Here is a 16236-nt window from a genome sequence, read left to right on the forward strand (position 1 = left end):
TCAACCGGAAATTTATCAGCTACTCTACCATGCAAGAACCAGCCTTTCGATCACCATCGATGCGCCAGGCATTCCATATTGATCTACAAGGGCTTTACCAGCTTCCGATTCTTTCGAGTCGAAGTTGGGGATCGTCGAGGTCAAAAAATGAACACGCTCCCCGCAAGACCGGACACTAACTTGTTTATTGCATCTCTCTCATAACGTGTTTTTTTCTCGAGAGACGACTCTGACTGCCTTAAAAACATCCAGATATGGCGTAACGGATGTCATCGCGGCTTCGTGGGGTTCGATTCCCCATTCTGGATCCTCTGAGTATTGTTTGAACCGTTTTCGTATTCGCTATCGAATCCCATTCCAATCTGGACGCACATAGCTCTTTTGGTCGGTACAGCACTCAACAACGGTTTCGGTGACATCACTTTTCCTTTGACTCACTATATCAAGTCGCCTTGAGAGCCTGCTCTAGAAATGACTCCATCGTGAATATCCCACCTCCGAGTCTTTCCCTCTACTACATGAGATTCCGGCAAATATCCCAAGCGATGACCCCAGGCAGAAATGACGGAAGGACTGGCATTGTATTTCTTCTTCTTCGTCTTCTATGCAGCCTTTATGAGTAGACGGAAAGCTCGCATATGGTCTAGCAGTTGCATGGGGTTCGATTCCCCAGATCTGAATACCTTTCCCGAAAAGAAGTTTCTTTTTACTCACTGCTGGGTGTTCCCTGCGACGATTCTTAACTCGTCAAGTCGTGGTCGGAGTTGTCTTGGGTTACTCATTACCTAGACATGCAAAATGAATGGCCAAGCAGTAATACTTTGGAGGTTTTTCTCCTTCTTTTGCCTATATACTTGGAAGGAAAGCCCGGATATGGTCTAGCGGCAGATGCCGTTGTGTGGGGTTCGATTTCCCCATCCGAATCCTCGTCCTGTTCCTTTTTACTTGCTGCTAGGTGTTCTCTATAACAATTCTTAGTTTGGTGCAAGTGGTCGGAGTTGTCACATTTCCTAGACGCTCACGATGTAGGGTTCGACTGCCCGGAAGGGGATATTCAAGATCGAGTTTGGTCTATTGTTCTCGCTCACATTGGGGGTTATTGACGGGGTTTGGCCCGGGAATGCACAATGACTTTTTAATCCTGATGTTGGATACCATGGGCTACTTGGCCGCCTGCACCACTCTATATAATTATTCGGAGCAGTTTGGCTAACGAGCCGTGCAGAATTCGCTACAACCTGGGGCGGGAGTGGAAGTATGACAACTGCAAAATGAAGGGTACAGTGCGGCGAGAATCCCATAAGTACTACCTCAGGTTTTATGATCTCAAAGAAGAGTGGATATGGCGCAACGGATAATGTCGTAGCTTCCGAGCGCGGTGGGGTTCGATTCCCCGCGTGTTCATGTCAGTCTTATTAGAAAGTTCTTTTCACTCTACACATGGTTAGCAGTCACAACCCCAGCGGAAGTAGTCGCGAATCTCTACTGGGCTTGTGACTACTAATATATCATTCAACTCAGCGTCGTTAAGAGGAATTTTTTTACGACACTGTGGTGTATGCTTACACCCACCCCAGCGCGTTCTTTCGGGGATGAGCTAAGGGTCGGGGACTCGCGTTGGGCATCGGAAGTCCGACTGAGGCGGACCTTGGTGCAATTATATTATAATATGTCGTACACTAAGAGCCGCTCTGTGGTGGTTCGATTTTACTCGCGTTTTCTGTCTCCCCTGCCGTTTCAGTAAAACCCAGCCTTTAGTTCATTGTTTATCTCCAATTATTCTCGGTGTGCGGTACTTGAAAAGCGCTTCCAATTTATAATATCTCTATATATAGTCTGCGATACTCCAAGCAAATTCTGACGAAATCAGTTGCCGAAATTGTAGCAAGATGCAAACAAGTCTTGACGACGACAAACACTGAGAGATCCAAGATTAGTATCAGTCATAAAACTGATATCAATGATGCGGTGAAATAGTGGCATTGGGAGATTGCAGTCGAAGTCACCGGACTCAGGTGAAAACAAAATCTCATGGGAGAGCTCCCAACTAATTTTCAGCGATCTTACCCTGGACTTATCGTGAGAATATGACACACTATTGTTAGAATTGATGTCCAGTCATCGTTTTCGCTGATTTATACGATGTTCATAGCCTTGAATAAAGATTCTTCTTGATCTGCACCGCAACGATAAAAATCCACATGCAAATTGCATTAGAGGTATACAATACTACTGTTACAAATGTCTATTGTCACCCCAGGAGCCTCGTCAGACTTAGTAGCTGTAGTGGGCGTTCCAGCAAGAAGTGTCGTAGTACTTGTGGTCATCCTTGCGATCCTTGTCATCTTTCTTTCCGTCCTTTTCATCTTTTTTTCCATCTTTTCCGTCCTTGTCGTCGTCACAGTCACCCTCCCAAGTCAAGATATCGATGATCTCTTCAAAGAGCTCGCAAATAAACTTCTCCTCGTCCTCCTCTTTCGAGTAGGCTAGGGAAAAGACATCAGATACAGGCAAAATGAAAAGAAGTATAATTAGACGTACCCTGGCACGAGTTGCACTTGTCGTCCTTCTCGCAAAGGTTCTTGCAGTCTGAAGAGTGAACGTGAGTGGAAATAATAAAATCTTGCGATAAGATTACACGTACCAATCTCGTAGGAGTCTTTCTTGACATCCTTGTGGTCGTAGGGGGTGTACTTGCCCTTGTTCCATCCCCTGAAGTCCTTCTTGTGCTCAAACACAGGCTCCCAGGTGCAGCCCTTGCGACCATGGTCCTTGTCGTCTTTGTCCTTGCCAAAGTCCTTGCTACCACCATCATTCTTGCGGTCATCCTTCTTGTCGTCCTTCCTGCCAAAGTCCTTGCTGCCGCCATCGTTCTTACGGTCATCCTTCTTGTCATCATCCTTCTTGCCCCAGTCCTTGCTGCCACCATCATTGTAACCATAGTCCTTGCCGTAGTTCCTGCCACTGCCACCGTCGTTGTAGCCATTGTAACCGACACTGTCATCCCTGGCCTGGACGGAGGCAGAGAGGGCGGGGACCGCGAGAGTGGCGAGAGGGATAAGAGCGGCGACTGAGAAACGCATCGTGATGAATGATCTGAAGTAGATAGACGAGGATGAGTTGTCTGGAGAATGCCGGTGATTTACGAGCCCTTTTATATCTCATTGAACACAGGAACCTCATTGGACGCAGGAACATTTCTTTGTAATCTGAGTGGCTGTCTAGACCGACTTGAGTGAGCGTCATATCAAAAACAGCGCAGAACGGCGGTTTGTAGCCGTACATAGGTGAACCAAAGACCTGCCAAGCCTCTAGCAAGAACGCTAGAGACGTTGCTCCCAGCGAGCCAGCCTTGGTCGATGCTCATGAGGGAGAGACATTTCACCCATGCCAAGGGTGACAAACGGAAAATGAACGCTGAATCCTTAGTCCATGGTTCGACGAGAAAAATCCATGAAAACAAGTGATCCTCATCATACCTGAGGATATCCACAGACAAACGAAACATGCCAAGTAAAATTGTGAGTCGCTCAGTAAGTACTACAGTACTCGTACGGCAGAACTGAAAAGCCTAGAACTATTGGGCAAGGTTGCTCAATACGGCCCTCGGAATACATTGCAGATCTCGCCATATTGCAGTAAAACATTCATCAGAGTAGCTGAAGGGGAAGGGAGAGCTCTTGACGTGACTTGGGAAACTTGAACAGTAAAGTAAAGGATAAGCAAGTGATCCACCCGTCGAAGTTTGTGTCGAAAGAAAGGTTGGCGGCCGTACGGTGTTGGCTTTCGGAAGGCCGGCCCGATCATTTTACCGACTGCCGGTTATACTCAGCCGATAGTTCCCGGTTCTGCTTCTTCAACCACCTCGAGGTTCTTCGCGCGTGTGTAATCTTCTCGTCTTGCCGAAATCTCAGCTGCAGGTATATATGAAACTCACAAATCCCGTTCTATCGATTGTTCTCGCCAAACCTGAGCTGTAAAATGCTTTCTGTCTTCAAATATCTCCCATCCTATTAAGGCCTCTCCATCTTCTTCGCTGCGTCTGAAACCGACGTTCCCGCCTACGCTCTATTTGGTTACTATCACTCGAAGTAGGATTATTTGCGGCTTGGCAGGTCTCGAAGTAACTCACGCTTGGCCATCAGCTGTCTCTCTAGGCTGTTTCAAAATGACACTCTTCGAGTTCACCTGGTCGAAAAGTCACTTACGCCGTAAGGGAATTTCAAGTTCTGGTGGTGCACGAACAGATATAAAAAGGCTCTGAAATGATTCTCCATCCATCCCCCAGCTCGTTCATCACAATGCGTTTCTCAGTCGCCACTCTCATCTCTCTCGCCGCTCTCGCCGCCCCGGCCCTCTCTGCCGGCGTCCAAGCCAGGAACGGCGATGTGGACCACAAAGACGACGGCCACAAAGACGACCACAAGAAGGACAACGGTCGCAAGGACTGCACCTGGGAGCCGGTGTTCGAGCACAAGAACGACTTCAAGGGGTGGAACAAGGGCAAGTACACTCCCTACGACCACAAAGATGTCAAGAAGGATACCTACGAGATCGGTAAGCCCACTCTTTTAACCGCGTTTACGAGGGGTTTTCACTGACGTCTACTGTTCAGACTGCAAGGACCTTTGCGAGAAAGACGACAGGTGCAACTCTTGCCAGGGTACGTCTGATGATAACTACCTCCATTTCGCACGTGTCTGACGTCGTTTTCCTAGCCTACTCGAAAGAGGAGAACGAGGAGAAGTTTATCTGTGAACTCTTCGAGGAGATTATCGACATCTTGACTTGGGAGGATGACTGTGATGAGGATAAGGATGACAAGCATGGAAAGAAGGACGACAAGGACCGCAAGGATCGCCACAAGTACTACGACACTTCCTGCTGGAATGCCCACTACAGCTACTAAGCCCGATAACGTTGAATTATACCATCAAGTATGATATTATATCATGGTTATACGGACTCGTGGGACTTTGTATGCAGTGTCGTATGTTGAATGTCATTCATCGTTTGATGTTGGTTTGAGAAAAATAAATTATCCAATGCCGATGATCGTGTCTCTCTTGGGTAATAAATCCATCCTCTCAAGGGACATTACATACCGATAGTAATGTTTATATTATCATTTTGGTGACATTCTCCATCGCTTTCATGTCTCCTCTTGAAGGCTTCAACATCCGGTTCCGGTTTAGCTGAAGTACGGCGTTAGGATATTGCGGTAACAACAATTCTCTGATTCTCAAAGTGCATTGTTCATGAGCTCTCTACCGGGGTATGTTTTTTGACTCGAAGAAAGTCGTTGGTGATAACCACGCCGGGAAGGAGCAAGACTGTCGATGCATAACCAACAAAAGGAATTGAGGCTTCTATCGCTGGAACACCCCCAGTTCGAGTCAATCTCATGGCGCAACCGTAGCTGCTGGGGTCCGATTCCCCGAAACAAATACTGTCGTCGAGAAACCTTTTTTCCCTGTACTAAATAAGGACCTGGTTTTTTCAATAATCCCAGCGTTGCAGACTCGGAGGGAACATGAAATCTGTGTTCTCTTAACACGGATCCAGCACCCATGCTGTAGTCTGGTACGTTCCACCCATTGTCACGGAGGCTGCTTAGGAGGAAGTTCCGGTTTCCCTCGAGTTCGGGGTCCGCTCGAGATGGCCTTTCAAGTTTTTGACAAGTCATGCTTTGCGATAGTGAAAAAAAAAACAAAGAGTGGTTAATTGTCAATACACTGTACGCCAGTGAGCGAGGTGATACAATCTGTCTGATGGACGAGTCAAAACGACACCCACCAGCTGACGTTAGGTACACGGCCGGCAAAGTCAAAGTCAGCTGGAAGGATTCTGCCCCAGAAAATACAGCGACCGGCATCCACTCCAACTCGGAAATAAAATTAAGGATTGAAACATGTTAGATTGAAAAGGATTCGTAATCCAGAATCGGGGAATCGAACCCCACGGCCAGGAAGCAGCAGCGCTATTCGTTACGCCATAACCGAACGTTCCTTGTGCAACGAAGCTGACATCCATTTCGACGGCGAGTGTGTTGATTTTTCGACCTTGACCTTTCCCCAACCCCGACTAAGTAGTAGAACAGCGTACACCCCTCGTAGAATCATACATGCCTGGTGCGCCGCGAATAAGACCAAGGTCCGGTCCTCCTCCATTGACGAGGACGCTAAAGACTGACAAAAATGAGAGAAAAGGGAGAGTACAACACGGACTCTTTCCAGGAAAGATGAACAAATTATTACCCTAAGGCGAGTAAAAGAATCACTTGCCGTTCAAACAGTCAAATCCAGGTTTGGGGAATCGAACCCTATCAATTCACAAGAGCAGCGACTTTGTCCGTTAGGCCATATCTAGATAGCTTTGAGTCTTTCCTTTGCATGATGACCCTGGTTCTTTTCCGGCCCGCCGAGGAGAGCCCAACACGATAGAACGGCTCGATAGGTGGTCCAAAAGCGACCAAGGATGGGACATTGCGCCACTCCTCCTATTGCGAGGTGGGAGTAGAGGATACGCATCCGCGGCAGATCGTGATAGAGCGCGATGTGTTGTAGCGTAGAGGACGATACGTGTCCGCTCATTGCAGAGTGAGGTGATACCCCTAGCGGCGAGTAAAAGTAAAGATATTCAGATATCGTCTATAATTCAGACCTGGGGAATCGAACCCCAGCACGAATTAGCGACCTCACTATGCTGTTATGCCATATCCGGATATTTTGGGGTCCTCCTTGTGTGTCAAGGTCGTTTGCGCAAGGCACCTCTATCACATCCTTTCCCCGAGAATCTCCCTTGCAACGTCAACCTTTCAGGGTGACCATGACAGAACGCACTGATGATCCTCATGGACGATGAAGAGTCGGACATTGCGTGTCAAGGTAGATTAGGCTTGAGGATGCCGGAGAATTGACGAAATCACTGGTTGAAGGCCACTTAAGAAACAAGAGAGCGGCGCGGACTCTTCCAGGAAAGACGGAAAGATTAAGACCGTTCGCAAGTGTAATAAAGAAAAACTTGGTGCCTAGCCATCCAGATCTGGGGAATCGAACCCCAAACCCCAGCAACTTCGTCCACTAGACCATGTCTGGACAACTTTGAGCCTTCCTTCCGCACAACAAAAGACAGAAGAACATACCGCCAACTTTTCACTACGTGGTTCCGACTCCAGACAGATAGAGCCGGATATGTGGACTATACAGAGAGTGCATGTGGTGAAGGATGGTCTCCCGTTGCGAGCTAGGGCGGATTATGGAGACCTCGGAAAAATATGATTGTGGGTGATGTAGGCGGAGGATCAATCGATAAATACAGGAGTATACTGGTAGTAGACAACCAAATGTTCAGTTTCTTCGTTGGATTCGCCAGTCCCATCTCCAAACGTACTGAGCAGTCCTAGTCAGCGCTTCAGCGTCTAAGTCTCCGAGAGATGATCGAAATTACATGGGATGCGCGGCCACTCCAAGTGCGAAAGCGTTCAAATTCAAGTTCAAGTCTGGTATCCCGTTGAATCGCGTTGGTGATAGCCAACTCGTACACACCGCATACATCCTTTACCTGTTTTCAGCGAATGATCAGGTAATTAGGATCCAAGGTTTTTGCGATGAGTGTGATGGTCGGGACGCGGACGTGTGCGTGCTCGACGTTGCCTTCAAGAGTGGCATCGGACAACGGACCGGAATCGTGGGAATAAAACCCGCCTCGTCTCTCACCTCCACCGCATCATACTTATCTTGCCTGAAACAATGCTGGAAAATACTGAGCACCCGATATGCTCAGGGTGATTTGCATACTGGTTGAGCAGGATCTCGTTTTGAGTCTTGACTGACTTTTGGGGCGGACTATTCAGAATCAAGGCATCCTGGGTGAGTGTGTTCGAGTCACGTTGCTTGTCATTCTGCCCTACTTGCTCTCATCTTCGTGTCCGCAGGCTGCAGTGCCTTGTCCAGATACAGATCCCTTATCTACCTATTCGCCACACATCATGTAGACTCCCAGACGGGAGTCTTATACCGGCCGCTGTCTATTGAACTCAAAAGCAGGACAGATCGCCCCAAAAGGACTGTATAAGCCTTAGTGAGGAAGGAGAGGAAAACAAATTGGTGACGGTCGCAATGTATGCCGGCCCATTCCCACCCGCAAAGGCAGGTAAAAATGAGTGTATCTGATATGTTCTATTTCAGATACGAGGATTCGAACCCTGCAGATAATAGGCATCAATCTCAGCCGTTAGGTATACCTATCCGAACCGTAGTGAAGCAGGCCTACGAGTCCTTTTGGTGGATCGTCACCACGAACGCAGGCAACCTAAGCTCAAGCTTTGACCTCGACCTAAGAGCGCCGGCCTTACAAAGTCGGATGTACGCAAACCCTGCATTCTGGGGAAAGAAACGAACTCGGAGGATTCTTTGGAAAGCGAACGAAATGGTCTGCCTACTCCCGACACTTCTGGTTTCTGGACGGTGATGAGAGGACGGGCTAATGACAACCGCAGTACCTCCACCTATAGGAATCGGGTTTGTAATTCAGACTCACTCGAATGAAGCAGCGTTCAACGTTCAGCGCCCAAGTCACATTAGACTCTTCTTACCCGGTACGAGTTCTTTTTTTATAATGAACAGAGGGAAAGTGAGTTTCGATGACACCGGTCTGATGTAAGGGTCGCTTTAGTCGCTTCCTTTCCAGGGTTCGATTCCCTGATGGTCCTGGTTTGAGTTGGTCCCAATGATATTCGAGTATAAAGTTTTGTCACTCAGTACTGAAGAGGAGAAGAGACATGAGTATTCGCGGGCGACGTCGAAAAAGAGAAAAATCAGTCACCACAAGGAAGGAGGTTTCAATTTACTGTTTAATATAGCTTTGCCTAAATGTCAATCCTATGGCGCAACAGCTAATGCTGCTGCTGGGGTTCGATTCCCCCAAAGAGATTGCGTGTGGAGGATGTTCAATTTTTGCCACTGTACTGCTTTTTTAATCTCGGTGTTGCAGACGGAGAGGGAAGCATAAAATCTCTGTTTTCTTGTACAAATTCGACTTGAATTCGACACCAATCTTGACTGGTTAATTACGCATGGTCTCCCGCTCGTGATAACTGGTGATACTCGGATAGCTTGCTATCATCGAAGCTTCAATATTGTGTCAATGTCCAAAAAATCCGGCGTTTACCGAGTTGCTATCCGGAACCTCAAGACTTCGCAAAGCTGAGAACCAGCGCCGAGATAGCAACCCTTGCCCAATGCCGGCATAACATGCCGAGGTCGGCATCAAATTTCAGCTTTTTAAGGCAGCACGCTGGCATTCTCTCTCACCATGGTCTATAAGAGATTGTGGTGTTCATTGCTGACATATGTCCAGAAGGCTGTTGTCGGCGCTGACCGACTTCAAGTCCCGAGCCTAAGTAGTCCTTGAGGCTTCGCGACGGTAGTCCTGTCATGGACTGCAGCCCAGACGGCATTGTCAGTTCGATTTGTCTTGTATTCGTTATTGGCCTGCCGATGTCCAGAAGGCTGTTGTCGGCGCGCTTGACTGTGACCGACTTCAAGTCCCAAGCCTAAGTAGTCCTTGAGGCTTCGCGACGGTAGTCCTGTCACGGACTGCAGCCAAGACGGCGTCGGTACCATGTATTGATATCCTGTTGTTGGTGAGCCAGCGCCCGCCACAACGAATTTTTCAAGCCTCCTTTTGAGCTTGTTCCTTTTTTTAAAATGCAAAGCTGTCTTACTGTGGGTCCCTATTACTTTCTCTTGTGCAAAGCTCTGATAGAGTGATAGGGTATACGAGCCTGTCTTTATTTTATCCTCTGTTTTTGGGCAGAGCATAACTTGCGTATTTCCTACGGTTATCTCAACTTTATCATTGATTTCCCCTCAGGCTCTGCAATCCTAGTCCTTGGTCGTTGATTATCAATCCTTCTGCTTTTGTCGCAAACACCAAGACCCGCGAAGAAGTGCTTATTTCAGCTTCATGGGGTATTGCCTGAAACTCATTTTCCGCTGGTTATAAAGGACAATCGGTGCGTATCTGTTCATTCTAACATTCTCTTCTCTTCACTAGGCGGGCATAGTGTTGGAACGCACGACACCCTGACGTCCTCGAAGAAGCAAACGGTACCCCAAACTACCTTCGCAGTACCTGGACGACCGCCGCTTCCAACATCTTACCAAAGCGCGTCGGATCACCAGCTAAGAGGTGCCCTCACGTCCACGAAAAGCTCAAAGAACAGTCCCTCCTTCTATGTTTACTGGTTACCCGTATCATCCCTTTCTCCTGTCGTATACTACACAGTTTACTTTTCTTTTGACAGTATCTGAAGCGTGTTTCCATTGATGGTACATATCGGATAATACTGTACATTGCTCGTTCACCACTCAAGTACTTGGAGTATGGACTATATATGTAAAAAGATATTAGTTGACGTACCACATACCGAGAAGGTTGCAATTGGAGCTAATCGATGAACTAATAAAGTCTGGATTTTACTATACGGCTCGTACAAAGAGGGGAGGGAGTAGAAAACGCGAGTAAAAAAGTACTACTTCACTTTTGACTTTCAAGAGCTATCCCGATGCGGAGAATCGGATCACCGCAGAGCGGCGCTTGCCATCTGGCGCGCCATATTTTCTGCACGGAAAGTCGCTTATATGTGTTCGACGTATTATAATACATTCCCATCAAGGTCTGCTGCAGTCAGACTTCCGATGCCTTAGCCTGTCACGCTGGGGTGGGTGTATACGCCACAGCATCGTAAAAAAAAATTCCTCTCAATGACACTGAGTCGAATGATATGGCTAGTAGTTACAAGCCTATCAGCGGGAATGATACCGGTGTCGAGTGAAAAACCTGGGCCTGATTGTAGTTGTATTGATCACGCGGGGAATCGAACCCCACCGCACTCAGAAGCTACGACGTTATCCGTTGTGTCATATCCGGTCTTCTTCGGGAGCAGAAAATCCGAAATCGAGCTTCTCGTCGCACTGTACCCTTCATTTGCAGTTGCCATAATTCCACTCCCACCCCCGGGTTGTAGTGAACTCTGCATGGCCCATCAGCCAAAATGCTTCAAATGATTGTCTAGAGAATGACGCAGACTGGTGCTGAGTAGCCCATGCCATCGACATTGAGATTAAAAAATCATTCTGCATCCCAACAACCCCCTGCATGAGTGAGAACAACGGGCCAAAGCTCGTTCCTCGAAAAAGCATCCCCGTCCGGGGAGTCGAACCCCACAGTGTGAACGTCTAGAATGTGACAACTCCGACCACTTGCACCAAGCTAAGAATTGTCGCAGAGAACACCCAGCAGAGAGTAAAAGGAAATAGGACGAAAATTCGGATCTGGGGAATCGAACCTCACACAACGGCATCCGCCGCTAGACCATGTCCGGGCTTTTCTTTCAAACATATAGGCGAAAGAAGAAGAACCCCATGCGACATCTGGGTAATGAGTAAACCAAGACAACTCCGACCACGACTTGACGAATTGAGAATCATCGCGAAGAACACCTACCAGCGAACAAAAAGGCATGTTTTTCCTAGCCGATATCCGGATCTGGGGAATCGAACCCCACCGCGAAGCAGCCGCTTGGTCCCTTGAACCATATCCGGACAACTTTGGGTCTTCCTTCTAGGCACAAGAGAAGAAATACACCATCAATTTTGTTTTGAAAGTACATGGTTCCAAGTTGAGGACATACACACGAAGGGTGGGCAGGCTGCGGCAGATAAGCACATTTTCCGACATCCAATCGTCATTCCATCCAGGACAACGAATAAAATATTCCTCATGTCCATACAATCCGGATGCAGGGAATCGAACCCTCCAATGCAGAGGCATTACTTATCCGTTACGCTGTTTCTTCGCAAGACTCCACGCGCGTCGGTCAACAAGAGGTGCCCTGGGATACGATAGCCATTGCGGACGAGATTGGGAAATTCCCTCCCTCAAGAAGAGTATGGGTACGACGGCGACTTCCTGCGAGACAGATATGTTGAGGGGAGTGAATAGGTCGGAAAAAGAGCTGTATTCGTCGCTGAAATACACCATTTTGTGAGAGGTATCACTTGAGCGATGCCCAGTCCTCGGGAGGCATTCAGAAGGAAGTCGACAGGAGATGCAGGCGATGATCAACGACCCCTCGGCGCCTTGCATCGTTCGCAAGAGACTGGTCAACTGAAGTGCAAGCTGGACTTGGGCGTGCGCTGGTTTTGTGTCAACACGGATGATAACAAAAGCTGCATGTAGGATTGTAGTCGATACCCGAAGATGACGACAAGGTACTTACAAACAGATTATTGCCCCCAGTGCCGGATCTCATTCTCCAACCATCGTTTGAGGTACCTCCGCCGCTGCTTATTGATGACCTTTGTCCTATAACTCAGATTCTTGAGTTTCTTCATCGGATCTCCCAGCCCAACTTTTTCCAGATCGACCAACACTCCGCGAACATCGTCCACATCCACCTCTGAGCGCACCGGACAGTCATCCTTGTCGTAAAACTCCATGCAGTGTTGTGGTCTCCGCAAGATGACGTTCCTAGGCTGAAAGTCCTGGGGATACACCCCGCGTACGAAAGCGTCCAGGTTCAAGTTGAGGGCCATGTTGATGATGGCTAGTTTGTGGGCAGCGCAGACGTCTTTGGCTTTGGCTTTGGGGACGAGGACGCGGAGATCTTTGCCGTCGATGTGTTCCATCAGGAGGACGTGCACAGTCCGGTTCCCTTGCGAGGGTATGTGCATCAGGAAATGGCCATGGAAGTGCGGTACGTTGGTGTCTTGGAGACAACGGTAAGCTTCGACTTCCTGCGATACGGATATGTTGAGGAGGACGAAAGGGTCGGCATATGCAATGTGTTCGTCACTGAAATATGCTGGGTCGAAGATTTTGGCGACGAGTATGGCTTCTGAGATGGCAGGGACATGCACAGTCCAGACATGTGCGAGCTTCCACATGCTACAAGGGAGTCGTTCTTCGAGAGACATTGAAAGAGAGCTCGATGAGAGTGGCTGACGACGATCAATGGCAGTCCTGAGGCGATCTTCAAAGTTGATGAGAAGTTGAGCGCCATCCTGGTATCGAGGATCTTTGTTTTCTGTGACTGGCAGTGGCTCGACGGTCCGTTAGTCTTTTTTGGAACGATGCCAGTTACTTGAGGAAGCGGGGCAGGCGAGCGACCCATCGTGCCGTCTGACTCTTCAGGAGAGTGGCGATATCGGGACACTAGGCTGGTATCGTGGGAACAAATTCGGCTTTGTCCCTTACCTCCACCGCCTCGTACTTTACAGCAAAGTTGTGCATTTATGGGTTATGCACTCGTTTTACCTGCGAACGGGGTCAGTGGACAATGAAACCTATGGCTTACAGCAGAGTATGGGTTACTTCAGAGGCGACTGTATAGCATCAAAACTATGCATTACAAAAAAAATTAGCGGCCCTTTGGGCACAACCTACCTACCACCGGTGTGGACCGTCCGCAATCCCGGTACCCCTTTGAGGTGAACTTACAGTCGTAATAGTACAGTATTCCGAACAGAGTTTTCATTGGCACCTTCTTCGGACGGCCGAGCACGGCATTTACATCATTGCCGGATAAGCGCCTATGCCTCATGCTGCACACACGACCATGACAGTACCCGGCAGCGAGGGACCTACACTTAACGATGGTACCGCTCTCCCGACAGATCTGTCTCATCCGAGTCTGCACAGCTGGATTCGAATCAATCTTGACGACAAGGAAACTGATGTACGAACTCAGATTCAGCGTGTAATCCAAGATGTCCCTTATCCTTGGAGGTCCGTGGAGTCGATACCCCCTTCGGTGGAAACGATAGTTATGGATGTATTGCAGCAGGTGTGTTTGCTGTAGAGTTGTTAATCAGCGTTATGGAGGGTCTAATGAATTGTCAGGAACTGGATGATGTGTCTTGTCCCGATGAGTATCGAACTGCCTGCTTGAAATGTCTTCGAGCGCTGTCCAAGGCCAAGAACATTTTGCCCTCTTCCTTTTTCTCTCAAAATGTGACTAGAGAAGGAGCAAATCCCATCTGCGGTGGCGGATATGCAGTAAGCGTCCATCTACTCTTAGTTGATGATTCTAGTTCTATATACGGGCTACCTGGCAGGACATATGGAAGGGACATCTTCGTGATACTCAAGTCTGCTTGAAGGTTCTTCGGATTTTTGCCACTGAAGAAGCTCGGACAAAGATTCTTCGAGTAAGTCGTAGGCATATAGTCCAAGCTAAACTACATCTTGACCGACTGCAGGATTTGTGTCATGAAGCTCTCATGTGGAGGCAACTCCGCCATCCTAATATCCTTCCCTTCTTGGGAGTCAGCAAAGACCTTTTCGCTCCCAGTTATTGCATGATATCTCCCTGGATGGTCAATGGAAATATCATGTCTTATCTTGAAGCCCATCCTGATCATGATCGCCTTACATTGGTATGCCAGACCTTATGTGAAATTAGCGAGAGCTGAAGTTACATTTCCTCAGCTGATTCAGGTCGCCGAAGGGATGAAATATTTACACAATCATGATCCTCCCATAGTGCATGCCGACATCCGTGGGGTCCGTTCCCTTGGTTCATCTTCCTGAATCCTCGTGCCCCCTCTGACATAGACTTGTCATAGGCAAATATTCTTGTCACGGATGATCTATGTTGCTGTCTGGCTGATTTTGGCCTTTCCCTGTTCGCGGAATCACAGGCTTTCGACAGCTCTCCTAGGATGACCAGAGGAAGCCTTCGCTGGCTAGCTCCTGAGTATATAGATTTTACACCATTCGACAAATCATACCTCACCGCTAGGGATATTTATGCCTATGGATGCACTGTTATCGAGGTAGGTCCAGCAGCGCGCCCGAGCTGTCGCCACACTCTTATGACATTATTTCCAAGGTCTTTACTGGCAAGCCACCTTTCAGTGATATCAAAAATGATGCCCGCGTTATACACAAGGTAATGAATGGGAGTCGTCCACCAAGACCTCCCGCAAATGTTTTCCCCAACGACAGACTATGGTCACTTGTAACAGCATGTCTCATGACTGTGCCATGCGGGCGGCCAAACACTGAGAATATTTTGATTGTCTTATCACTTGTCAACACTGGATTTTGTGAACTGGAATCACCTGCCGCCGTCGTTGAAGTTTGCGGATTAGAATCGCTGCCAGACGCAGCCATTGAATCTCTTCAACATACATATCCGGTGTATTCATCTCGGACTTCTCCCATGATCCCAGATACAGCAGTCGATTCTAGGAAATTACCCCCCCTTAATACTTCTCCACATGGTTATCCCTCAGCGTCTTCGACGATGCACGGTGGCAGTCATATTCGGTCACCGACAGCATCCTATCCGGCTGCCTACAACAATTATCCGACGAATGCATCTGGCTCCTACAGATACGCCATGTCGATGGCTGATTTATCTAACATTCCGATGAGTTCTCATTCTCATACAGCCATGACTGATGTGCGCTCGTCCTCTCCCTATGGGCGAAATTTATCTCATGTTCCACCGCCTTCATACACTCCGCCACCGGTATCCCCTACCTCCGCTGATGACTCGCCAACCATCAAGAAAAAACGAAAACGTGCTGACGCCGCACAACTCAAAATTCTCAACGAGACCTACGCCCGCACCGCTTTCCCGTCAACGGAAGAGCGCCTTGCGTTGGCTAAATTATTGGATATGTCTACGAGAAGCGTCCAGATTTGGTACTCGTGTTGTTTCCGCTACGATCATCACCTTTTTACTTACCAGCCCTCGAATTTTACAGGTTCCAAAATAAAAGACAGTCGATGAGGCAAACTAGGCAGTCATCATCAAGTACCTACCAGTCTTTTTCTATGGCGTCTCAGGGCGATCCCCTGGTCGATGACATGGCACATCTGTCCACTGGTGGCTACGAAGGCAACGCATCAATGTCAGACTCGTTGCATATGTCTCGTTCTCCTCCACCGGACGCCCATGGCTCCCCTTCACTCACATCGTCTCATCATCGTACTCGAAGCCAAGAAACCGCAGTCGCTGATCAGAGGCAAATGTGGCCGCGTGGTTATTGAGTAGTCATAATTATCCTCAGCTTTCTTTTTCAAGATGTCTTATTTCTTCTTCCCGGGCCTATACTATTATTACATCCGCTCCCTTGGCACCCTAGTCTATCTTCTCGCCACTGTCCTAATCTATGAATCCGGTTTTTAATAATTACCTATTCATTAATATTCCACTGA

At 48.2% G+C, this 16236-nt stretch overlaps 4 protein-coding genes across 4 annotated transcripts; 2 read left to right on the forward strand and 2 right to left on the reverse strand.

The window, feature by feature from the left end:
- Positions 1 to 2254: 2254 nt before the first annotated feature.
- Positions 2255 to 3203, reverse strand: EV420DRAFT_1753327 (uncharacterized protein). The gene is made up of 3 exons (XM_060480448.1): positions 2645 to 3203; positions 2542 to 2589; positions 2255 to 2486 (listed from the first exon to the last, which is right to left on the reverse strand). Exons 1-3 carry the CDS (start codon positions 3081 to 3083, stop codon positions 2275 to 2277), a joined length of 699 nt encoding a protein of 232 aa, XP_060322736.1. The 5' UTR covers positions 3084 to 3203; the 3' UTR covers positions 2255 to 2274.
- A 920-nt stretch (positions 3204 to 4123) lies between these two features.
- Positions 4124 to 5076, forward strand: EV420DRAFT_154870 (uncharacterized protein). Its single transcript, XM_060473399.1, has 3 exons — positions 4124 to 4557; positions 4616 to 4663; positions 4719 to 5076. Exons 1-3 carry the CDS (start codon positions 4266 to 4268, stop codon positions 4907 to 4909), a joined length of 531 nt encoding a protein of 176 aa, XP_060322737.1. The 5' UTR covers positions 4124 to 4265; the 3' UTR covers positions 4910 to 5076.
- A 6964-nt stretch (positions 5077 to 12040) lies between these two features.
- On the reverse strand, positions 12041 to 13204 carry EV420DRAFT_155007 (uncharacterized protein). The gene is made up of 2 exons (XM_060473440.1): positions 12287 to 13204; positions 12041 to 12236 (listed from the first exon to the last, which is right to left on the reverse strand). Exon 1 carries the CDS (start codon positions 12981 to 12983, stop codon positions 12294 to 12296), a length of 690 nt encoding a protein of 229 aa, XP_060322738.1. The 5' UTR covers positions 12984 to 13204; the 3' UTR covers positions 12041 to 12236; positions 12287 to 12293.
- Positions 13205 to 13624: 420 nt separating this feature from the next.
- Positions 13625 to 16038, forward strand: EV420DRAFT_1666807 (kinase-like domain-containing protein; the record flags this gene model as incomplete). Its single annotated transcript, XM_060478990.1, has 7 exons — positions 13625 to 13852; positions 13909 to 14064; positions 14124 to 14216; positions 14268 to 14444; positions 14497 to 14571; positions 14634 to 14843; positions 14900 to 16038. The coding sequence occupies 7 exons, from the start codon at positions 13625 to 13627 to the stop codon at positions 15806 to 15808; spliced, it is 1848 nt and encodes a 615-aa protein (XP_060322739.1). The 3' UTR covers positions 15809 to 16038.
- Between the last annotated feature and the right edge of the window lie 198 nt (positions 16039 to 16236).

This window comes from Desarmillaria tabescens (assembly GCF_030435595.1).
Source record: "Desarmillaria tabescens strain CCBAS 213 chromosome Unknown EV420scaffold_103, whole genome shotgun sequence".
Taxonomy (NCBI): Eukaryota; Fungi; Basidiomycota; class Agaricomycetes; order Agaricales; family Physalacriaceae; genus Desarmillaria; species Desarmillaria tabescens.